Source organism: Pteropus vampyrus, unplaced genomic scaffold (genome assembly GCF_000151845.1).
Source record: "Pteropus vampyrus isolate Shadow unplaced genomic scaffold, Pvam_2.0 Scaffold419, whole genome shotgun sequence".
Taxonomy (NCBI): domain Eukaryota; kingdom Metazoa; phylum Chordata; class Mammalia; order Chiroptera; family Pteropodidae; genus Pteropus; species Pteropus vampyrus.
This window is the reverse complement of record NW_011889200.1, coordinates 1323527-1349247: the sequence shown is the minus strand read 5'-3', so window position 1 is coordinate 1349247 and position 25721 is coordinate 1323527. Positions and strand designations below refer to the sequence as shown.

Sequence of the window (25721 nt, the reverse complement as noted above, 5' to 3'; positions counted from 1 at the left end):
GGAAGGAACTTTTCCAAACATATTACAAGGCCAGCATTATCCTGATACCAAATTAGACGAGGATACCCACGGGAAAAGAAAATTCCAGGCCAATATCCCTGATTAACATAGATACAAAAATCCTTAAGACAACATTAGCAAACAAAATTCAACAAAACATTAAAAGGATAATTAACCATGGTCAAGTGGGATTTATTCAATGGTGGTTAAGAGTCAAAGATTGTTCGATATCTATAAATCAGTCAATGTGATACATCACATTGACAAAATGAATGATAAAAACCATATACTCATCTCAATATATGCAGAAAAAAAAACATTTGACAAAATTCAACATCCATTTGTGATTTTAAAAACTCTCAGCAAAGTGGAGATGGAGGGAATGTACTTCAACATAATAAAGGTCATATGCAATCAGTCCACAGCTAGCATCATACTCAATGGTGAAAACCTGAAAACTTTTTCCTCTAAATCAGAAACAAGACAAGGATGCCAACTCTCACCACTTTTATTCAAAATAGTATTGAAGTCCTAGTCAGAGTAATTAGGCAATAAAAAGAAATAAAAGACATTCAAATTGGAAAGGAAAAAGTAAAACTGTCACTGTTTGCAGATGGCATAAGATTATATAGAGAATACACTAAAGACTCAGTCAAAAAATTGTTAGAACTACTAAAAGATTTCAGTAAAGTTACAGGATACAAAATGAATATACAAAAAAACTTTTGTTTCTGTACACTAACACTGAAGTATCAGAAAGAGAAATGAAGAAAATAATATCATTTACAATTGCACCAAAAATAAAATATCTAGGAATAAATTTAACCAAGGAGGTGAAAATCCTGTACACTGAAAACTATAAAGTAGTAAAGAAAGAAATTGAAGAAGACACAAATAAATGGAAAGATAGTACATGCTTATGGAATAATTAATATTGTTAAAATATCCATACTACCCAAGGCAACATATAGAGTCAATGCAATCCCTATTAAAATGTCAATGGCATTTTCCACAGAAATAGAACAAAGAATTCTAAAATTTGTATGGAACCATAAAAGACCCAAAATAGATGAAACAATTTTGAGAAAAAAGAACAAAGCTGGAGGTATCATACTCTCTGATTTCAAACTATATTACAAAGCTATAATATGAAGTTTCATATCTGTATCTATATATCATGAGAGTAAATTTGCATTCAAGTCGTTTGAGCAACATAAATGGTGTTGGAAAAATTGGACAGCCACATGTGAAAGAGTGAAATTGGATCATTATCTTACATAATACACAAAAATTAACTCAAAATGGATTAAAGATTTAAATGTAAGACCTGAAACCATAAAATTCGTAAAACAAAACAGGTGGTAAGCTCCTTGACATTGATCTTGGTGATGATTTTTGGATCTGGCACAAAAAGCAAAGGCAACAAAATCAAAAATAAAAAGTGGGACCATATCAAACGAAAGGGCTTCTGAACAGCAAAGGAAACCATCAACAAAATAAAAAGGCAATCTACTGAATGGGATAAAATATTTTAAATCACATATCTGATAAGGTACTAATATACAAAATATATAAACAACTCATATAACTCAATAGCAAAAAAAATTGATTAAAGAATAGGGAGATCTGAATAGATATACAGATGGGCAACTGGTATATGAAAAGATGCTCTATATCATTAATCATCATGGAAATGCAAATCAAAACCACAATGAGGTATCACCTCACATCTATTAGAATAGCTAATACCAAAAAGAGAAGAAATAACAAGTAGCTGAGGATGCTGAGAAAAAGGAACACTGTTGGTGGGAGTGTAAATTGGTGCAGCCATTATAGAAAACAGAATGGATGTTCTTTAAAAATTTAAAAATAAAACTACCATATAATCCAGCAATTCCATTTTTTCATATTCATCAAAAGAAAGTGAAGACACTAATTCAAAAAGGTATATGCATCCCCATGTTTATTTCAGCATTGTTTACAGTAGCCAAGATATGGAAACAACCTAGGTGTTCATTGATGAATAAATGGAGAAATCAATCTGGGGGTGTGTGTGTGCGTGTGTGTGTGTGTGTGTGTGTGTGTGTGTGTGTACAATGAAATATTATTCAGACATAAAAAAATAAAATCTTGCCATTTGCAACAGCATGAATAAACCTTGAGACTATTATGCTAAGTGAAATGTGTCAAAGACAAATACCACATGATCTCTCTTATGTGTGGAATCTAAATCTAAATATATATATATATATATATATATATATATAGAGACAGATTAGTGGTTGCCAGATGTGAGGGCTGGGGTGTGGGAATAATGGGTGAACTTATTTTTTGTAGTTGAAATAAATTGACCAAAAAATTTTGTGATGATAGTGTGCTTATGCAAATACCAAATCAGAGAATCTCTTTAGTACTCTTTGGCAGCCAAATAACTATTACCCCTTAATCAAATGTAATGAGCACCGTTTTTATGGCCTAACAGTGTACTATGCTTTATAGGAGTTATAAAAAATGTGTATCTTAATAATCTTGTCAATTATCAAATAGCACTTAACAAATACCTATACATCTTTGAGTTCCTTAAAACTTTTTAAAGTAAATCTAAAATTTAAGCCTATAGAACTCCTTTAAGAAGCTCCCCAAACAGGTTGCATCTCTTCCTTTGGCAATCTTTAGAAATGCCTGATGAATAAAGTGTGAGGTGGAGGGTGATTGACATGTTCCTTTATATGACCCCAACTCTACCCACCCACTACTACTACCAGTGTGTGCTATATTCTCTCTAATCTTAGCCACACTTCCGAACCCTTACTGTTCCAATCCATTTGTCCCTTTATTATTGTTGAGCTTGTTGGTGGTAATGAAGATTAAAAGGGGAAACGATGAAAATACTTCCAAATAAGAACCAAACCACTACAACTTCCCATCTCAAGCACTGGTTTAGGAAAGGCCCTGCTAGGTGTCAGAGATATGGACTTGTTAACCTTTGACATCTTCTCCAGTACCGTGTTGTCATTTTTCTGCATAGACACAATGATGACAAAAACTATATTGTTAGCCACATTGTCTCATCCCTCCACAGCACAGCACAAAGTACTCTTGGATGCTATCTATGGCTATACTCTTGGTGGCCTTGAAGCATCATTTGGTTTGTTTGCTAGTAGAAAGGTGGAACCCAAATGACTAGAAGAACAAAACTGTGTGAATGAAAAACGAGGTTACCAAATGCGTGTGTAGTATGTGTGTAGTGAGTGCTTTATGGCCTCCTGCCATCACAAAACCAAATGAGAAGAAAGAAAGAATGCCCTGGGGATTATGTGGTTTAGCTTTGCCAACAGAGGGCAAAGCAAATAACTAAGATTATGTAGAAACTACTGAGTAATCGGCAGTCTTTCCACAAGTTTCCTTAACTGCATGATTAAACATAAAGTTTTTAACCTAATCGAAGATACAAGGCCATCAAGGACTGCCTTGTATTCTTGAAATACGAAACATGGTAATTAATTGCTGCAGATGATGGGTTTTTCCAACACAGCTGTCACTGCTATTTTAAATCATTTGTTATGGTTTAAGGTGTAATCCACAAGAAAATGATCATTGAAATTCAGTATTGGTTTTTCAGTGCTTTAACGACTCTGAGCTTTGCATCAGACCATTAATGAAGAAAAGCCAGTCATTAAGTATTAAACAACTAATGGCTAATTTCTTAATGATCGCTCTTTCTTCTTTTACACATGATTTTACTTAAAACATTTTACACTAAAATTTCTAGGGTGATACAAACAGGTATACTCTTACATTCTTTCTTTTTCATCTCTCTTTTCTTTATGGCCACTCTCACTTTTCCGTTTCTTTTTTTTTTGTTCAGTGACTATGCCTTCATACTCAGCATTATCTCATAGCCTTTGGTCATAGTGTGTAACTCATTGGATACACTATGCCCTTCAGAATCGGTTCAAATTCTATGTCGTCTTCGTGGTTGGTCCAGTTGACAATCTACCTCTCTGGAAAGCCTTCTCAGTTACTGTATTCATCATTCAACCAACTAGTACTCATTAAAAGGGTATTATGTACCTGCAACTGTGCTAGCACTAGAAATACCAAATGAAAGAAATAAATTCCTAAACTTCAAGAATTTTTAAATTTCACCTGATTTTATTGATGGAGTGGCTAAATCCCTGATATAATGATTTATTTGATAACTAGACTTACCTTAATGTATTTTTCCATTATAACTTTCTGTATGTAGTTAATTTACCCAATGTACCTTGTATATCATTATCAATGTGATTCCGTACTTATAAAGGATTTGAGAAGACTGAACCCACTTAGGGCCATCACCTGCTCCCTGCTCTACCACTACCTCTCTCACTACTCTCCCTTCCATATTTACATCTATCTCCTAGATTTGCTAACAAAAATTATAATAAACTAGAATAGCTATTTATCTCCATTTGGGCAGGTTCAAAGGTAGAGGACAGACCTATAAATCAAAAGTGGAAATTGTGTGATGCTGTGTGGTGAAAGGAAGTGTGGTAGACTGGTCGGTCAGTTAGAAGTTGGCAAGGCTAAGTCTCAAGTGACCAGGATACTGACCTTTTGTAATTTCCTTCTGCAATTATTGGGTAACTTATAGTTTAATTCTGGGTCCCCAATGTACGAATTGACCTTGCTTTCTTACATTTGAGATATTCCCTCCAATAGGAAATAATCTGAAATGTGGCAATTTGACTTTCCAAAATATATATGAGGCATTTGGTGTTTAATGAAAACTAGTACAAGTTCATTTGTAAACTAGAATTATGCTATAACCATCTCTTCGTTCTTTTGTGTATATCAAGATTTTCCAGTATTGGTTTTTGTTTAAAGCTGGTACATATACCTTTCAACAATGTTTTAAATATGTTACCAGTATCTTAAATTCAGGAACATGCCACACTTTCTGTTTATAAGGCAGATTCAGAAACTTAATATTCATCTTGGAGCCACTGAATAGCATCAGCTCAATAATAAAGTCTTTTTTTCCTGGAGGAGGCAGACTAAATAAGCTGTTTATCTGATTATCTAAATTAATTCATAAAGAACACAAATCCTTACCAAATTGAAATCAAAACATTGAAGAATTTATGTTTTCTCCTGGGTAATTTCAATGGTCCTGGAAAAAAATACAGGTTTGTCCTAATTATTATGTTTAAAGTACAACCCTAGAAAATAGCTGTGAGACCATAAATTGGTCAGGGACGTTTTTTAGAAATTTAGTTAAGACTTTCACATCGTATCATATATTTATTCTCTTGAACCTTTCAAACTTTATTTAGACTGCATTTGGGACTGAAGAATTCATGTTGTTAATTAGTCTTTGCATTTGGTTCTGTCCTCTGTTTCAGATGTATACATCCTAAAAACTGTAAATTTTTCCAACAAAATTTTTACTTGGAATATTTTGTTTTTTTTCCTCTCCATTCCCACCCCATCCCCTTTACTTCCTTCACACTTTGAGAATCCCTTCTCACTCACCTTTACCTTGCTTTCCATTCCAGGCACCTGCTACCTTCATTATAGCCGAGGAACGACCTCTCCTGGAACCCCTCAGACTCTAGCCCTTTCCTTCCTCCACCTCTGCTTCCATCAACACTTAACTATTTATAGCTATTCTTACAGTTTTCTATTCTGATCATCGAACTCATGCTAAAGTGTTAATGACAAGAAATAACTAAATGTATTTTTTTCTCAGCTAACATTTGAATTATCAGGGAGTTTGATTACTTTACTAAAATTTAGGACATAATGAATGATTTTTATACTTTGTATTGGGTTGTGGAGTGGAGGGAGAGATTTTTGGAGTAGTTGACCTATTATCCCTAAAATCCTATCATATGAGCTGTATCTATTAATAATTAAACTTGAATAATTTGAATGAATTTAATGACAAAACAAAGTGTTGCCTGAGGTGAAGATATAGATTGTTTGATTCCAAATGTCAATAGGCTTGAGCCTAGAATCAGGAATAACTACAAAACATTGTTACTATATATCATCTTCTGTTACTCAAATATGAGAGGGCCTGTAAACTTATACAAAATATTTAAGCAGCAGTTTCTTTTTTTATGATAGGAATGAAAATTAGGAGAATTTTATTCTCTTTGCTCTGTGATGATTGAGAATTAAAAGGTCATTCTTTGCATGCAAACTCTATTTAAGGAGACATTGTTAATCCAGTGTAGCTAGTGGCTCCTGGATGATAGTGTGGTATTATTGATGGTAGGAAAAAAAACAGACAAAATCCCCAACATTTATAGTTTAAGGATTTCTTTGTGATTTTCCTGCATAATATTCACTAAGGCCAGTGGAAACTGTGAGGTTATTTAACACTCACTCAACAATACAAAACCAAACTCCTTTCATAGCATTTTCCATGTGTGTTTCCAAAAAATAACATTTTAAATTAATTTGTTATAAAACATATGTTGTAACCAAAAAGAGGTACATCCTAGAAATTGGATTTGCTGTTCCTGGTTCAAGATCTTGTTAGGAAGACAATCTTTTTTGACAACATGGCCTTCAGCTAAGATCATTAAAACAGCTTCTATATAGTCAGTGAACCACAAGATGGCACCACTGGACAATTAGTTTATCTCAAGATGACTTCTCAGTTTGCTGGATAAATGCTCAAAAATTGTGTTATCTGTTTTCAAAACCAATGTCAATCCCTTCTAATGAATAAAGTTTGAAAAGGAAAATTGATGACTTTACAATGAAGAAACCTGGTGAATATCCCTTAAACCCTTAAACCAAGTGACAAAGGTTAACAACACCAGTGGTCGGTCATGGTCATACCATGTATCCCTGACATGATGTGATGAGTTGAGCACTTCACTCTTGATGTGTGCTTTCTCCAAACCCATAACTTCAGTCTAATCATGAGAAAATATCAGACACACCCAAGTTGATAGACATTCTACAAAATATTTGACTAATACTATTGAAAAGTGTCAAGGTCATGAAAAAACAGGTAAGAAGACTGAGGAACTGTCACAAATTGGAAGAGTCTCAGGAGACATGACAGCTAAATGGAATGTAGAATCCCAGTTCGGGTCCTACAGAAAGGATATTAGTGGAAAAACTGGAGAAATCTAAATAAAGACTACAATGTAGTTTAGAGTATTATGTGTGTATTACATGCCAGGGAGTGGGTTCTGACTCCTGGTGACCTTATGAATGAGTGATGTCCACAATGTCCTGTCCTCAACAGCCTTGTTCATCCCTTGTAGACTCATGCTTATGGTTTCTTTTATGTCAGTCAATCTCATACTTGGTCTTCCTCTTTTCCTGCTGCTTTCTAATTTTCCCAGCATTATTATATTTTCCAAAGAATCCTGCCTTCTTATGATGTATATAAAGTAGAACTTCAGTTTTGTCATTTCTGCCTCTCGCAGTGTTTTGGGTTTGACTTGTTCTAGGACCCACTTGTTTTTCTTTCTGGTAGTATACTCTAGAGTATCCATAGAGCTCTCCTTCAGCACTATGTTTCAGATGAGTTATTTTTTTCCCTCCCAGCCTTCTTCAGTGTCCAACTTTCACATCTGTACATAGTAATAAGAAACACAAGGGTATGAATAATCTTAGCCATGGTCTCTAATGACACATTTTTGCTCTTGGTGAACTTTTCTAATTATTTCATTGCTGTCCTTGAAAGTCTTAGCCTTCTCTTGATTTCTTGTATTATAAGAGTATTGGACCAATATTAATTTCTTAGTTTTGACAATTGTACCATGGTCATATAAGATATTAACATTAAAAGAAGGTAGGTGAAGGATATACAGGAACACACTGTACTAGCTTTAAAACTATTCTCTAAATCTAAAATTATTTTTAAAAAGATTAAAATGTCAAATTACAGAGGGAACTCTCTGAAATACTAGGTTAACAAGCAGTGCTTTTCCATTTACCTATTATTTGGATATACTAGACTTCTATGAAAGCTTGCATAATGATTAGGTATATTAACCCAGTTCCAAGATCTGGGGTTTATTTCCTCTATAGACACAGTGAGTATGTTTTCCAAACCCCATATTAGGACACCTTGTCTGACAAAATAATTTTGTTCAATTTTCAAGTGAGAAGATAAGTCACAGATAATGAGGATAGAACCGACTTAATTTGTTTATCTTCTATGGCAATTGGTGGCACTTTTTAAAGACATTCAGCTATCTCGCTAATGTGTGTCATGAGTATGTCTGTGTATTTAAGACTTTTAAAAAATCTGGACTTAAAACCATTGGCCAAATAAGACAACATATGGCTAATATCTTTGCTAAAATACCAAATATTTGCGTTACACAGAATAGTATTTTGGCCTATAAATAACCTCCTGGTATCAAGGAAGGAAACATTTTAACTCTTTAAAAGGGTGTGTGAGAACCAGTTTCCAACATGTTGATTTGTGCAGACAGATATGAGAAAATTTTGACTAGAAAGTATTTATATGAATAATTATGAAAACAGTACTTCCTAAGTCATGATAAGTGCTAAAAAAAACATATTAATATATGTATTTCACCCAGAGATGTAAATAAATGTGGGATTTTCTAACATTCATATATCCACAGTAAAAAGAATGAAATGAGACCCCCGTCTTACACCACTCACAACAATTAACTCAAAATGTATTGAAGACTTAAATAATCTGAAACTGTAAAACTCCTAGAAGAGAACATAAAGAGAAAAAACTTCTTGACAGTGGTCTTGGTAATGATTTTTTTGTCTATGACATCAAAAGCACAAACAACACAAGCAAAAATAAGTGGGATTACATCAAACTAGAAAGCTTCTTCCCAGCAAAAGAAACTATCAACAAAATGAACAGGAAAAAATATTATATTTGCAGACCATTTATCTGATAAGGGGTTAATACCCATAACATTAACTACTTTTCTCTGATCGGTAATAGCCTACAACTTTTTTCTTTCTTTTAAAATTCTAGTCTTTGGTATCTGTCATGCTCCACCTAAAACTTCTCACCTGATTTTAGACATTTTCTTGTCTCTTTATCAGTAGTTTCTAAACTTATCCGAAATCCAGCTCATTTCTTTATTTAATTTCTATCCTTCTAGTCTTGTGTACTAGTTTCTTAGGGCTACCATAACAAATTACTATAAACTGGATGGCTTAAAAGAAAATTATTCCCTCCCAATTCTGGAAGCCAGAATTCTAGAATCAAAGTGTCTGCAGGACCATCCTCCCCTTGAAGGCTCTAGTAAGGAAGGCTTCCTTGCCTCTTGTATCTTTGGGTGATTGCTGGCAAGCCTTGTCATTTCTTGACTTGTAAATACATCTGTCCAATATCTGTCTCCATCATTACATGACATTCTGCCTATCTGTGTCCAAATTTCCCGCTTCTTATAAGGGCACTGGTCATTGGTTTTAGGGCCTGCCTTAATTTGGTATGACTTTATCTTAACTTGATTACATCTGCAAATACCTAGTGGTTAGAACTTAAGCATATCTTTTCAGAGGACACAATTCAATACAAAACACCTTGACTTGATTCTCTCAGGCCTGGATCCATAAACTAAACTGAGCAAACCTTGCCACTTCCCATCAGTGCTAAAATTATCTAACCAATACAGTTGTTTAATGCTTAATTATTTTAAAAGAACTGGAGTTACTAGAGTTACTGTATTTCTTAGAAAGTCTTTTGATCCATTTCTGACGCATGGCCTCATTTACAAACTGTGGCTTACTCAATAGGCTTGAAGTAACCTTAAATGCATGGAATTAAATCCTATCAGTTTTATCAATGGGGAAAAATGGAGAAGTGTTAGCAATCATATGTTGCATGTAATATTGAAGAAGTGTTAGCAATCATATGTTGCATGTAATTTTCCTTTTGAACTTCTATGATCAGTTGGATTTATTTTGATGAGAAAACATGTAGGTATAATCTAATCATCTAAAAACCATTATTCATATACTTCAAAGTGTATTCTTTATAAGAGATTTGACAACAAATAAGCAACATAGTTAAAGATCACTTTCCTGAACTCAAGGAATCTTGATCTTTTGTATATTTACTCACTTGACAGGTTACACAAGATATTAACAGTACTATCTAGACACATCAACCATTATTTGATCATTTTATAAGTAAAAATGTGTTGTTGTCTTTCATGTGAGATTTGTGACTAGTGACAGTTCTTTAGTTTGAGTGTCCCTGTATTAGTTTCCTATAGTTGTGGTAATAAATACACAAATTAGATTTAAACAACAGAAATTTATCTTGTCATATTTCTTGAGGCTAGAAGTCTGCAAGACTATTCTCCTTTTGAATGTTATATGGAAGAATTCTTCCTTCCCTCTCCCTAGTGTGTAGTGGTTTTTAACAATCTTTTCTTCCTGTCATAACATGGCCATCTTCCCTTTGTGTGAGTGTCCGTGTCTTTGTGTCCAAATCTCCCACCCCTTTCTCTTATAAAGACACCAGTCATTGGCCACTGTAATCCATACCTCTCTGCAAAGACCTTGTTTTCAATGTCACATTCTGAGGTTATGGATGAACCTGTGTTTTGAAGAGACACCAGTACAGCTAAAGAATGAAATCTTCTGCTAGAGAACTGTCAGATAAGGCATTCTGTTTTAAGGTGAAGGCTTACTCATTCAACATTAGACTGAATTTTTTCTATGACTACAGCTTGAAATAATTTAAAAGGCACTGGCCACAAAATAAAAATTCTGATTGCAAACCTCTATATTCATTTTTGAAAATTATAAATCTGTAATTTGAAATTATAAATCTATAATTTTAAATTATAAATACAGTTCTTGCCAAATAAGTAAGCATTAAATAACTATACTGATTAGATTATTGTAACACTGATGGGAAGTGGCAAGGTTTGCTGGTTTTAGTTTATGGAGCCAGGCCTGAGAGAATCAAGTCAAGGTGTTTTGTGTTGAATTATGTCCTCTGGAAAAAGATGCTCAAGTTTTAACCAATGGTACCTATAAATGCATAAAATGTATGCTTGCATTTAGGATAAGACTAAGTTCTTAAAACTTAAAATGCTTTCAATAAGAAAGAATCTTTCACAACTTTTTCCTTTCGTAAATATCTTTGGTTCATATCACCAAGAGCATGCTAAATGGATTAGCAGCCATTAAATTAATTATGTGTCACTCTTACCTGAGATAATTATGGAAAAATTTGTTTAATGTATGAAGAGGGACACAGTAGAAAGATATGTCTACACATAATAAGATGAAAAAATGTTCAGTATAACATCTCCTTTTTCTCATCTCCAATCTTAAATTTTTACTTTTTCTCTGAATGCTTCGGTGCTATAGAAACCTAGACTAAATGTACAAGGAATCAATGCCTTCAAATGACCAATTATGTCCACTATTTAATACAAATGTGTAAAACAAAACTAGGGCTGGAGTCAATATAGTGGAGTAGGAAGATCTTGAGCTCAACCCCTCCCACAGGCACATCAAAACAACAACTACATATAGAACAACTCTTTCTAAGAACAACCTAAAGACTAGCAGAACAGATATTCTACAACTAAGGATACAGAGAAAAAGTCACATTGAGAAGGGTAGGAGAGACAGAGATTTAGCCTAGTCAAGACCCAGGGAAGCGATCCTCAAGGGAGAAAGGATATCACAACTATGGAGTTTCCTCCAAGGAGCAAGAAATCTGAGCCCCACATTGGGATCCTCAGACTAGAGGACCTGAATTTGGAAGAGGAACCTCCATAGCATATAATTTGAAATCCAGCAGAGCTTATGTCCAAGAGAAGTGAAGGACTATAGGAAACCAAGATCCTATTCTTAAATGAGAATACAAAACCACTCACTCTGAGTCCCAGTGAAGAAACAGCAGTATGAAAAGTGTCTGGGTCATGCATGAAGGAGATACACTGACTAATTTTAGGGCATGTGCTAGATGGACAGGAATCTATTGGAACTATCTCCAGGGCAAAAGAGCTGGTGTGTGCCCTTCCTTCCTTCCTTCCTTCCTTCCTTCCTTCCTTCCTTCCTTCCTTCCTTCCTTCCTTCCCTCTTCTTCTCCCTCGCTGGTTCAATATAGGCAGGTACCATTTCTGACACTTTCCATTAAACTTGCTAACTTTGCTTACCCTACCCCAGCATTCCCCTGAGGATCACTCTTCACAATCAACAAGCCCTCCTGGCCAATGCAGCTCCTGCCCCTTCACACCCAAAAGGTGGGCTCAGCTAGCACTGGAGCCCCTCCATAGTGCCCTGCAATTCACCAGATCCAGTGGGTGTCCTCAGCCAAGACTGACACCCAATCCAAAGCAGCACCTACTCCAGGACTCCAGACCCCACAGACCAATGTGCCCACAGGACTTGAGGCAGAACCTCAAAGACAGAAGGGCTGGGAGCAGCCCCACCCATGAGCATACCTGCTATATTCATAGCTAGGACTCAAAGCAAGTTGGGTGAGGGAATAACCACACCCAACGGTGTGCTTGCAGCAGTGGAGGCTGATCCTCACAGACAGTAGGGCCAGTGCAAGCCCCATCCACCAATATGCCTATAGCAGTCATAACTGGGCCTCCTAAGAAACAGTCTTGTCCACCAGTATCTGCAGCAGTTATGGCTAGTCTTCACAGCCAGTAGGCCTGGGAGCTAATACCACACACCAGCACATTCATAAGGCAACTGTGCCCTAACCACACAGCCCAAATAGGGGATAACCCAGAGCTCTTGGCTTTGGTGAACAGGGGAGATTGTGTCACTGGACCCCACAGGACACCTTTTTCAGAAGTCCACTCTTTTAAGACTGGGAGATATAGCTAATACATAGAAACATATACAGAGAGTTAGATAAAATGAGGAGACAAAGAAATATGTTTCAAATGAAAGAACAAGACAAAAACTCAGTCAAAGAACTAAATAAAATTAATGTAAGCAGTTTACCAGATAATGAGTTCTATGCAATGGTCATAAAGATGTTCACTCAACAAATTTTGGTGAAGAATAGATCAACACAGTGAAAACTTCAACAAAATGTTTGAAAATATTTATAAAAAAAAACAATCAGAACTAAAGAATGTAGTAACTGAAATGAAAAATACACTAGAAGGAATCAATACCAGATTAGATGATGCATGAGAGCAGATCATTGATCTGGATGACAGAGTTTTGGAAACCACCTAATTGTAACAGCAAAAAGAAAAAAAAAATATGGTAAAAATGAGGATAGTTTAAGAGACCACTGGGAAAATTTTAAGTATACCAACATTTACATTATATGGATCTCTAAAGGAGAAGAGAGAGTAAAAGGTATTGAAAACTTATTTGAAGAAATAATGGCTGAAAACTTTCTTAACCTGGTGAAGGAAACAGACATCAAAGTCCAGAAATCATGGAGAATCAGAAACAAGATGGCACAAAGAGACCCATGCCAGGACACATCTTAATTAAAATGTTAAATTTAAAGGTAAAGAGAGAATCTTAAAAACAAGAAGACAAAAACAGCTAATTACCTGCAAGGGAACCCCTATAAGACTACCAGATAGCTGAATTTTTAGCAGAAACTTTGTAGGTCAGAAGACAGTGGCATAATATATTCAAAGTGGTGTAAAGAAAAAAATATACAACCAAGACTTTCTCAGACAATCAGAAGGTAAAGAAGTTCACCACCAGTACACTAGATTTACAAAAATAAAATAAAAAGAACATGTTAAGGGGACTTTTTTAAGCAGAAAAGAAAGGCTAAAACTAGGAATAAAAAAAAAGATATATGGAAGAAAATATCTTACTGGTAAAGGCAAACATATAATAAAGGTAGTGGATCAACCACTTACAAATTAATGCGAAGGTTAAAAAACAATAATAATAAAACTCTCTATATACAATAATTAGTTAAAGGATACACACACAAACACACACACAAAGATGTAAAATATGTCCAAAACATAAAACATGGGTGGAGGAGTAAAAATCTAGTGCTTTTAGAATGTCTTTGAATTTAAGCAACCATGAAATTAAAATAGACTTCTGCTTACATAGGTTTTTATATACGAATCTTATGTTACCCACAAGCCAAAAACCTATAATAGATACAAAAAAAGAAAAATAGGAAATCAAACATAACACCAACGAAAGTCATCAAACTACAAAGGAAGAGAGCAAGGGAAGAAGAAAAGAATGGAGAAAACCTACGAAAACAAGCAGGAAAAAAATAACAAAATGTCAATAAGTACCTGTCTCTCAATAGTCATTTTAAATGTAAATGCATTAAATGATTTAATCAGAAGATATAACATGGATGAATGATTTTTTTTTAAAAAAAAGACCATGCGTATCCAGTTTACAAGAGACTTACTTCGCATTTAAAGACACATACAGAGTGAAAATTAAGGGATGAAAAAAGATATGCTATGCGAATGGAAATGAAAAGAATCCTGGTAAAATTTTACTGATATCAGATAAATAGGCTTTAAAATAAAGTCCATAATAAAAGACAAAGAAGAACATTACATAATGATAAAGGAATCAATCCAAAAAGAGGATATAACAATCATAAAAATCTATGTATCCAACATAGGAGCACTCCGATACATAAAGCAAATATTAACAGACATAAAGGGAGAGACTGACAGTAATAAAATAACATTAGAAGATATTAACACCACACTTACATTAATGGTTGGATTACTCAGATAGAAAATGAACAAGGAAACATTGGACATAAAAGATACATTAGAGCAGATGAACTAAATATACATGACATTCAATTCAAAAACAGCAAGAATACACATTCTTTTTAAGTGACTGTAGAATATTTTTCAAGGTAGATCATGTTAGACTACAAAACAAGTCTCAATTTAGAAAGACTGAAATCATGTCTAGCATCTTTTATGACCATAATGTTATCAAACTAGAAATCAGTTAAAAGAAAACTGGGAAAAAAATCAAATATGTGGAGGCTATACAACATGCTACCAAACAACCATGGATCAATGACGAAATCAAAGAGGAAATAAAAAGATACAGGAGACAAATAAAAATGGAACACAATATTCCAAAATTCATAGGACACAGCAAACACAATTCTAAGAGAGAAGGTAATACCAATACCAGCCTACCTCAGGAAACAAGAAAAAATCTCAAAAAAACAACATAACCTTACACCAAAATAATTAGAGGAAAAAAAAAAGAACAAAGATCAAAGTAAGTAGAAAGAAGGAAATAATAAAAATTAGAGTGGCAATAAATGAAATAGAGACTAAAACATAATAGAAAAGATCAGTGACTCTAGGGCTGATCCACTGGAAAAAAAAACCTGATAAACCTTTAGCCAGGTGAGAGAAAGGAGTGGGAGGAGAGGGGGAGAGGGGGAAGGGGAGGGGGAAGTGTGGAGGGAGGGAGGGAGGGAAAGAGAGAGAGAGAGAGAGAGAGAGAGAGAGAGAGAGAGAGAGGTGCCAAATAAATAAAATCATAAATGAAAGAGAAGTGACAGCTGATAGCACAGAAATACAAAGGACCATAAGAGAATATGATGAACGATTGCATGCCAACAAAATTAGACAACCTAGAATAAATGAATAAATTCCTAGAAACATACAACCTTCTAAGACTTAACCAGGAAGAAACAGAAAATATGAGCAGAGTGATTATAAGTAATAAAACTGAATCATTAATCAAAAAAACTCCCAACAAACAGCCAAGACCAGACATCTTCACAGGCTAATTCTACCAAACATTTAAATAAGAGTTAATATCCTTCTCAAACTCTCCCCAAAATTTAAAGAGACAGGAATTCTTTCAAACTTATGAGGCCAGTGTTACCCTGATATCACACCAGACAACGACACTACAAAAGAAAAATTAGAGGCCAATATCTCTGATGAACATAGATGCAAAAATTCACAACAAAGTACTAGCAAATCGAATTCAACAATACATTAAAAGGATCATCGACCATGATCAAGTGGATTTATTCCATGGAGGCAAGGATGGTTCAATATCCACAAATCAGTAATCATGATCCACCACATTAACAAAACAAAGAATAAAAATCATATGATCATCTCAATAGATGCAGAAAAAGCATTTGACATCATGTAACTTTCTTGTATGATAAAAATGCTCAACAATGTGGGTATAGAGGAACATATTATAACATAACAAAGGCCATATGTGACAAACTCACAGTTAATATTATACCCAATGATGAAAACATAAAAGCTTTTCCTCTATACACTCTAAAAATGAACTCCCAGAGAAATTAAGAAAACAATTTTATTTACAATTGAATCCAAAATAATAAAATACCTAGAATTAAATTTAACCAAGAAGGTGAAAGATCTGTACTCTGAAAACTATAATACATTGATGGAAAAAATTGAAAATGACACAAATAAATGGAAAGACTATGTTCATGGATTGGAAGAATTAATATTCTTAAAGTGTTGATGCTTCTCAAGGAAATCTACAGATTAAGTTCAATTGCTATCAAAGTACCAATGGCATTTTTCATAAAACTAAAACAAATAATCCTAAAATTTGTATGCACCATAGAAGACCTCAAATAGCTAAAGCAATCTTGAGAAAGAAAAACAAAGCCGGAGGCATTATGCTCCCTGATTGAAAACTATACTGCAATGTATAGTAATCAAAGCAGTATGCTACTGCCACTGAAACATATATACATCAATGGAACAGAATAAAGAACCCAGGAATAAATATGCTTAAATGGTCAATTAATTTATGATAAAGGAGATAAGAATGTGCAGCGGAGAAAAGCAGTCTGTTCTGTTTAGGTCCTGGGAAATGGTGCTGAGAAAACTGGATAGTTATATGCGAAAACAATTGAACTGGACTACTTTCTTACACCATGTGTAAAAATAAACTCAAAATGGATTAAAGACTTAAATGCAAGACCTCAAATCATAAAACTCCTAGAAGAAAACACAGGCATTAAACTCTTTGACATCAGCCTTAGAAATATTTTTTTGGATACGTTTCCTCAGGCAATGACAACAAAAGCAATAATTATCAAATGGGACTACATGAAACTAAAAAAACTTTTGCAAAGCAAAGGAAAGCATCAACAAAACAAAAAGGCAACCTACTGAATAGAAAAAAAGATATTTGCAAATGATATACTAGATCAGGGATTAATATTCAAAATATATGAAGAATTCATAAAACTCAACATTAAAAAAAAATCTGATTAAAAAATGGTCGGTGTACCTGAATAGACATTTTTCCATAGAAGACATACAAATGACCAACAAACACATGAAAAGATGCTTAACCTTACTAATCATCAGGAAAATGAAAATCACCATGACAATGAGATATCACCTCACAGCTGTCAGAATGGTTATTATCAAAAAGACAACAAATAACAAGTGTTGTTGAGGATGTGGAGAAAAGAGAACACTTTTGCATTGTTGATGGGATTTTAAATTGCTACAGCCGTTATTGATAACAGTATGGATGTCACTCAAAAAGTTAAAAATAAACAAAGTCCAATGTAAGTAGAAAGAAGGAAATTATAAACTCCGTGAAGTAAATTACCATACAACCTAGCCATTCCACTACTGGATATTTATCTAAAGAAAATAAAAACACTAATTTGAAAAGATATATGCACCTTTTTGTTCATAGTAGCATTATTAACGATAGTCAAGATATAGAAGCAACCTAAGTGTTCATTGATAAACGAATGGGTAAAGAAGATTTTTTATATATATATATATATAATATATATATATATAATATATATATATATAAAATAAAATATATATAATGTATATATAAAACATACATTATATATACATTATATATTATATATATAAATGAATGGATTATATAGAATATATAATGTATAGATACACATATATATACATTATATATACCTTATATATTATATATATTATGTATCTATACATTATATATTATGTATATATTTTATACATTATATATGCAATGTGTTATATATATATTATATATATATACATGTATATATATGAAATAATGAAATCAGCCGTAAGAAAGAATGAAATCTTGCCATTTGCAACAACATGGATGGACTTAAGGGATATTATGTCAGTGAAATAAGTCAGACAGGTAAAGACTAATACCATGTGATTTCACTTATATGTAGAATCTAAAGCAAAAAAACATAACAAAACAAACAAACAAACAAAACAAAACAGAAACCAATTCATAGATAGAGAAAAAAACTAATGGTTGTCACTGTGGAGGGGGTTAGGGAGATGGGCAAAAAAAGTGAAGGGGATTAATAGGTACAAACTCCCAGTTATAAAAGAAATAAGTCACAAGGATGTAATGTATAGTATAAGGAATATAGTCAGTATTGTTATAACTTTATACCCTGACACATGGTGACTAGACTTATCACGATGATCACTTTGTGAGGGATATATTTCACTATGTCATACACCTGAAATTAATATGATGTTGTTTGTCAACAATACTGTAATAAAAAGGGGGAAAAGCAAAGCTACTCCATAAATGTGCTTGATTTTTTTAATGAAATATTTGGTATTTCTTTGAAATGTTCATAATTTAATATTCCTGTTCTCTATATATACCTCATATTTATTCTTTATATGATATTTTATGTTTCATGATGGGCTGTAGTTTTTTTACATTATTGAATTTTAATATTTTCACTTTGCCTTTAATTGCTTGACTAGGTAGCTAGCATTTGATGTTTATTACTATCCTGTGTTTCAGGGACTCCATGAAAAGACGGGTGCATTTACAGCTGTTAAAGTGATGAACGCACGTAAGGTAATATTAAATTCTCTCTGTATCCTGTTCCCTTAATGGACTATAGACATGGGATAAACAGCTCAGAATATATTGTTTTGATTTTTAAATCATTAGTATACATGATTATAATTATGTTAATCTTGTTTTATTATTTAATATTATTTTTATCCATTTGTATATTTATTATTGATTTATTATATTTACATACAAAAATGCTTTACTCACAGTGAAAGTTTGACATATTTTGGTATTCTATAAGAATGAGGAAATTATCTCTTTCTATTTATAGTCTATTGTCTGTTTCAGGGATAGCAAAGAAGCAATTTCTTCTAATATTGTTAATCCTTCCGTGTTCCATCATACTCTTTTCTTTCTCCAACTATTCCTTTTGATAATTGAGGCTGTTAGATTCTCAGTGACAGGTAGAAGGAAAGAACTTGTCAAAGATGCACTTTTCTTGTATTTTCTGACAGATGAGCAAGAAAGACAGTTTAATTGACACTGTTCCTACTAACATTCATAAAATTGTGTCATGGTTCAAAATATATTGTCATAGAATTTGCTAAGCACTGACTTTGGTCCTCTATATCTTAGCATGAGTGCATCACTTTTTGAAGATAATATTAACATGAGCATAGCAAAGGTCAAAATTTTTTCATTTTACTATACCCTAAAGGAATATTCTCAAATATTATATTTAAAAAGCTATACATATTCACTGAACTGTTGTCAATGTCATAAACTGTTCTTTTACAATTTATGAAGGGAGTGAATTACTGAAACTGTTTAAAGAATTGCATGGTTTTTGTTTTGCCAATACATGCCAAATATTGCAAACTAATGTGAGTTTCAAGAGATTTTGAGGTTTTGAGGATTTACTTTGTCCTATAAACCATGACTTTCAAATAATCAGCCTGGTATTATTTGAGAGGGACTCCCTAAAATACTTATTTCCTTGTTTTCACTTGAGAGACTTTGACTCATGTTTAATTTACTTTTTAGAAACTCTAAATTTTGAAATATTTAAAACTCATATTCAGCCCATTGATAGTGTTAATTACCTTGTTTTGTAAGGGGAAATAGCACTTTATTAACATCAAATTGTAATTTGCCTATTAATATGGCAGTTAAATCTGTTACTATGAATTTTGTGCCAAGTTTCTGTATATATAAGAATATGATTTTTAAATTAAAATTATTAGTGAAAATTGAGAGAAGAATAATATTATGTTACTCTTCTATTTAGTGCTAAAAGAGCATGAAGTACTGAAGAATAAATCATTTTATGAGTGTACCAATGGGTCTAATAACATTTTGTTCTTGGTTTTGCAGACTCCTTTACCTGAAATAGGAAGACGAGTGAGAGTGAATAAATATCAAAAGTCTGTCGGTTGGAGATACAGCGTGAGTAATGAAAATTCCCATTAGACCCCAAGTAGTCTTCCCTTTAGTTTTCAACTTTAAATTAATCTTGTCTGTTACATCATTATCTTTAGAAGGACAATACTAAAATGTTTTTTCTGGAAGTGATAACATGTTTATATTTTTAACATATTCACATATATTCAATTTATCATATTTGAGCACAAGTATCTCTCAGAAAGCAGGACCAAGAAGAAGTCGTTCCCTGAATAACGAAGTGTTGACTGCAAGTGAAAGACTGAGTAAATCCACAGAACATAGATGATTGGACAAAGAGCAAGTTATGCCTAAAATTGTCCTAAGCAAAGCCCATTTTCACACCTTCTATGTGGTATTTTGGATTGACTTTTCCCCCATTATGTTTCTAAGAAACATTGCCATCGTATATGAGCCAAATGAGGACTACCCTTTTTTATTGTGAGAACAATAGTGGAGAGGAGAAACCTAACAGGCTACCCAGATTAAAAGTCCAGATATCTGGCATAGTACTTAAATACATGAAGAACTGTGCAAATGCTTTCTACTTGAAGCTTTTTAACTGCCTTACAAAAGAGTCTCTATGTCTCAAATAATTTTCTGGCTCTAGAATAAGATCGGGCAAAGAAAATTATTTTTCAGTAGATGATAATCTAGATGTTGGTGATCTATCAAAGTATTCTGTGGGCCAAAAGCATAATCCTCACTCTTATCAATAAAATTCATTGATTTTTAAATTTTTAAAAAATTTTAAAAATTTTTTCAGCTTTATTGAAATATAATAGACAATTAGTTGCACGTAGTTATATTGTACACTTCAATTGGATTTTTTTCAGTTATAGTTGGCATACAATAGCAGTTTCAGTTGTACAGCATAGTGATTAGAGATCTATATAACTCACAAAGTGATCACTCCACTAAATCTAGTAATCCTCTTCCCCCTTACATATTTATTACAACATTGTTAACTGTTTTTCTTATGCTACACATTATATCTCAATGTCTATTATGTAACTATCCATTTGTACTTCTTAATCTCTTTGCCCCTTTTCACCGTCCTCCCAACCCCATTCCCATCTAGTAGCCCTCAAAATATTCTCTGTTTTCCATAGTGGCAGTACCAATATCTATGAGTTTGTTTCCGTTGTTGTTGTTGTTTATTTTGTTCTTTAAACTGTACATGTACATGAAATCATGTGATATTTGACTTTTTCTATCCGACCTATTTTATTCAGTGCAATACTCTCTAGGTACATCAAGGCAATATCTTTTTCCATCCCCTTCCTTTTAGTCTCTGTGTGTCTTTTAATCGGAAGTGAGTGAATCTCTTGTAGGCAGCATATGTAAGGTTTTGTTTTCTTATCCATTCAGCCACTCCAACTTTGGGTTGGAGAACTTAATTCTTTTCCGTTTCAGGTACTTGTTGATAGGAACATAATTATTACCATTCTTTATTCCTGTTTTTGATACGTGTTTTTTTTTCTCCTTAAAAAAGCCTTTCCAACATTTCCTGTAATACTGGTTTGGTATTGATGAATTCCTTTAGCTCATTTTTGTCTGGGAAGCGACCGCTGTTATTCAATTCCATGGTGTCTCACCAATGGCAGCTCTGAGTCTACACACTAGGAAAGGGGGAGGGCTCAACAGAGAAGTAATGAGAGAGAGCCTCACCTCTGGCTCTTGCACCTACAACTCAGTGCCCCCCTGTAAGTTCCTGGTCCCCCCACCCAAGCAGCTGACCTGATGCTGGAGCTCAGAACAAGCTGGTCCATCACTGGGAAAGTCCACTCATGGACAGGTCCCCTTTAAGGGGAACATCCGTAGCTGCCACAGCCTCTATCCCACTCAGCCACTAGGGACCTGGCAGTCTCACGTCTTCACCCTCTCCTACCTTCTACTGATACAGGGTGACTTCTTATTTCTCTCCTTAGTTGTACTATTTCTGTTCATTTAGATTCCAGGCGACTTTGCTTGCTGTTTGCTCCATGTTTCTGTCACAACTTTGATTTGGTCGCAAGAGGGATGAACAAAGCTTCTATCATTTACACCATTTTTTTTTTCAGTCTCACTGATTTTTTTCCTTAATTTTTCTGGTATTCAAATATTTTTCAACATTTTGTGTCTTCATTCTCTTAGGCACATTAAAAATAACTCTCCATTAACGCAGTCACTTTCATAAAAGCTTTCTAGTTATATTAGAAAGGTATTGGTAAACAGCTTCATGATTCATCTAGTAAGTACAATGGCCCTGTTTGTTTACAATGTATCTTGAGAGACAAAGCAAATTCAAATTAATCAGGTTGTACTGATTAATAACATGGTCTTGGAAATCAAGAAGCTATGAAAAAATAAGGTATGAAAAATTTAATTGTTTGACTAATTTTGATTTTATCAAGGATTTGTGTTGATAAATCCCTTTAAAGATCTTCCCCAAACCCTCTTTGATATTTTTCTCATAGAGAAAAAAATTTTGATTCTCAAATCAGGTGAATTTACAAAGGAAGTTTTGGCATTCTTGAGCTGCCTTTTCTTGACAAAAAGCAGGATATTCAGGCCACTGTGGAATCAACTGGCCCTGAGCCAGGAAATGCTATAGCATCCTATTATTTGGATACATTTGAGAGTTTTAAATTACTCACTTGGCCCGTTGGATATAAATGTACTTATGTATTTCTCACAAGCTCAACTTCCTGTTAATTGAGAATAGCAAACACACTAATGCTTTCCAAACATATTTGATCTTGATTTATTGGTTTTGGGGGAATTTACATGTATGTGGGAAACGCATTCTTAAAAGTTTTTACAGTTAGGGTCTTTGAATTCTCTGATTATATATTTTAGTAGGAAAAATAACTACTAGCTGATCAGCCAGTTTTCATCTCTAAATCATCTTGAATCCTTTGGATAAGAAGTTTGTAACTTGCATACATTTCTCTTTCAGTCAGAAGTTTATGGAAATAGCAATAATGTGTAAGTCCAGAAACATAAATTTAAATCTGAAATCTACCACTAAGTAGCCAAGAACTTAGGAAAGTGGTCTTACCTGTCTAGACCTCAGGTTCCTCATAGATAAAATGGCACCAGAATATTTGGCCTACGTATAAATAAGGTTAAAAAGTATGGTCAAATGTAACTACGTAGCTACCTAGAAACCAGCCACTATCCTTGCTTGAGAACATAAGCTTTCTAATCTAGATAGAAAAGGAAGCTCAGTAATATCAAACTACCAAACAAGTCAAAGGACTCAGTCTGTTCTCTGCTTCTCTTTAAGCTGTTCGTATTCTTATCCTTGCACCATCATCTCATTTCTGTTTATTGCACACTTTATGAATGTATTTTCTTCTCAGCAGAACCCAGCTGCCTTACTAGGAACTGAGAATGCCCATGTACATATAGAATTGCTACTTCCTAAAGTTTATTTCTACGTGTTGGCAGATAGTATAACCATTTCAAAGGAGAGCCACACCACAGTAGAAGCAGAATATTTAAGGGTCCTATATAGCAAGAATGAAAGCCACAAGGATCAACTTTTAGCTTTGTAGAAAACAGGCAAAGGGAATTAGAAAATAACTTATTAAAGGTTGGTATGAAACTGAAACTTGAACTTCCATGTAATTCTACTCTTCCAGTTTGATTGTTTTATTCATTCATGCCTTTATTACACAATAAATACAAAGAGAGAAGCTGCCATCAGGGTTTCCAACTGGAGAAATCAGACATCATTACCTTCCCTAAAGACAAATAGGTGTTTAGATTTGTTTTCTAGTAGTTGAATATTTATGGATAAATCCACGGAAAAATCCAGGGAAATGCTAAAGAATGCTTGCAGATGCTGGCTATTTCTTTCTTTTCTTTCTTTCTTTCTTTCTTTCTTTCTTTCTTTCTTTCTTTCTTTCTTTCTTTCTTTCTTTCTTTCTTTTTTTTGCAAGATATATTATGAATACTTGGGGACACTACAAAACCTAGTAGTTATATTTATTTAAGAACTATTTTTAAACCCCAGCCACAATATAGGTAAATATAAAAAGGAATTGCTCATCTTTTCTACTCAATCTTAGAAAATAAGTAAACAGGGAAGGAAAATGATAACTGACTAGATTAGATATATTCAGTTACTTATTCACTTCAGCTAAAAGATATATATTTCCCCTAAACCTAGGTCATCAAGTCAAGGTAATTGAAGGAAATTCTGGGGAGACCTAAAGATAGAGGTTAAGCCCTTTATTGCTTTTCATGCCAATTGGCCCTTTTCTACTTCATTGCCCAAAAGAAGTGAATGTTATATCTTGTTATCTTTTTCACTGGATTCCAGAACAGGATGTAGCTGTTTTTAATTTATAGTCTTTTTTACTTTACATACTATAAATATATTTCAGTTTGTACAATGAATATTCCTGAAAAGGTTATACAAATGAACTTTAATGGATATAATAGGAGAGCTTTTTTAAAAAAATTACAATCAAATGAAATTTAGAGCTAATAGGAATACAAAAGACCTTGGTAGTGATTCTTTTGTTAAGTATAGGTTACTTCCCAAGTATTTCACATCACCCTCAACTTCATTATTCACTATCTTGTATTAATCAACAGTTACGTTATTCAGGTATGTAAATCTTACTTCCTTTTATGTAAGTTCCTATAAGTTAGGACTATGACACCTAAATGTATAAACCAATGATATGTTCATTGGAAATTCCTATTTGTTACCTTTTCAAGTTAATATTTTAAGATATTTTTTCTAGTGTATTATACCTGTATATACAAAAAAAATGATGATTTTCAAATTATTAAGAAGTGAAGAGCTTTTTTTATATTAGCTAAGGAGAGTTACAGAATGATTATGAAAACTACTTGGTTATCATGGTACAAGCAGACAACATTTGAATTGCTTCCCATTCCCCACTATAACAAATGTGCTAGAAATGAAATTTGCTATTCATAGATTAAGGTAGGAAGTGGAGAGAGGTATATAGGTCTGATAACGCTCTGACTAATTCAAATGAGATCAAGTAGTGATGATATTATATAATAATACCTTGCATTTATAACATTCTTCCAAAGATTTCAAAGAATTTTAAGTATATTATCCCATTTGATTCCACTAACATTCCATGAAGATATGTAATGGCTTCCATCTTCCATCAGATTTCTAAGGATAAATTGAAACTAAATTTCCAACTCTTGGCTATGAGTGCTGAAGCCCAGGTGCCCTAATTCCCAGTGAAGATGATCTTTTCTGATGACATCATACTGTCTTCTGCTAGAAATATCTCTTGAAATATTTGAAATATTTGAAATATCTTGAAATACTCTACCTTGATGGTCTCATCCAAAAAGATGCTTCAATTATCATTATGTAGATAATCCTTAAAAACAACACCTCTAGCCCTGACCCATATCTCCATTCAATGCAATGCTATGCATCCATAAAAAGGAAGTGCATTTATTTTTATATGGTGTAGAAAAATGTTCTTTAGCTATTAAATAAAACATGAAAGTTATAGAATGAGACCAATAAGCTTGTTTAGATTTAAAATATAAAC

General features: G+C 33.5%; 1 protein-coding gene across 1 annotated transcript in view; it reads left to right on the top strand.

Moving 5' to 3' along the window:
• Window positions 1-25721, top strand: part of NRK (Nik related kinase) — a 153915-nt gene that overhangs the window by 53888 nt on the left and 74306 nt on the right. Inside the window, exons 3-4 of the mRNA XM_011380995.1 lie at window positions 18742-18798; window positions 20113-20184. Coding sequence (XP_011379297.1) covers window positions 18742-18798; window positions 20113-20184 — 129 coding nt within the window. The remainder of the gene's footprint in view (window positions 1-18741; window positions 18799-20112; window positions 20185-25721) is intronic.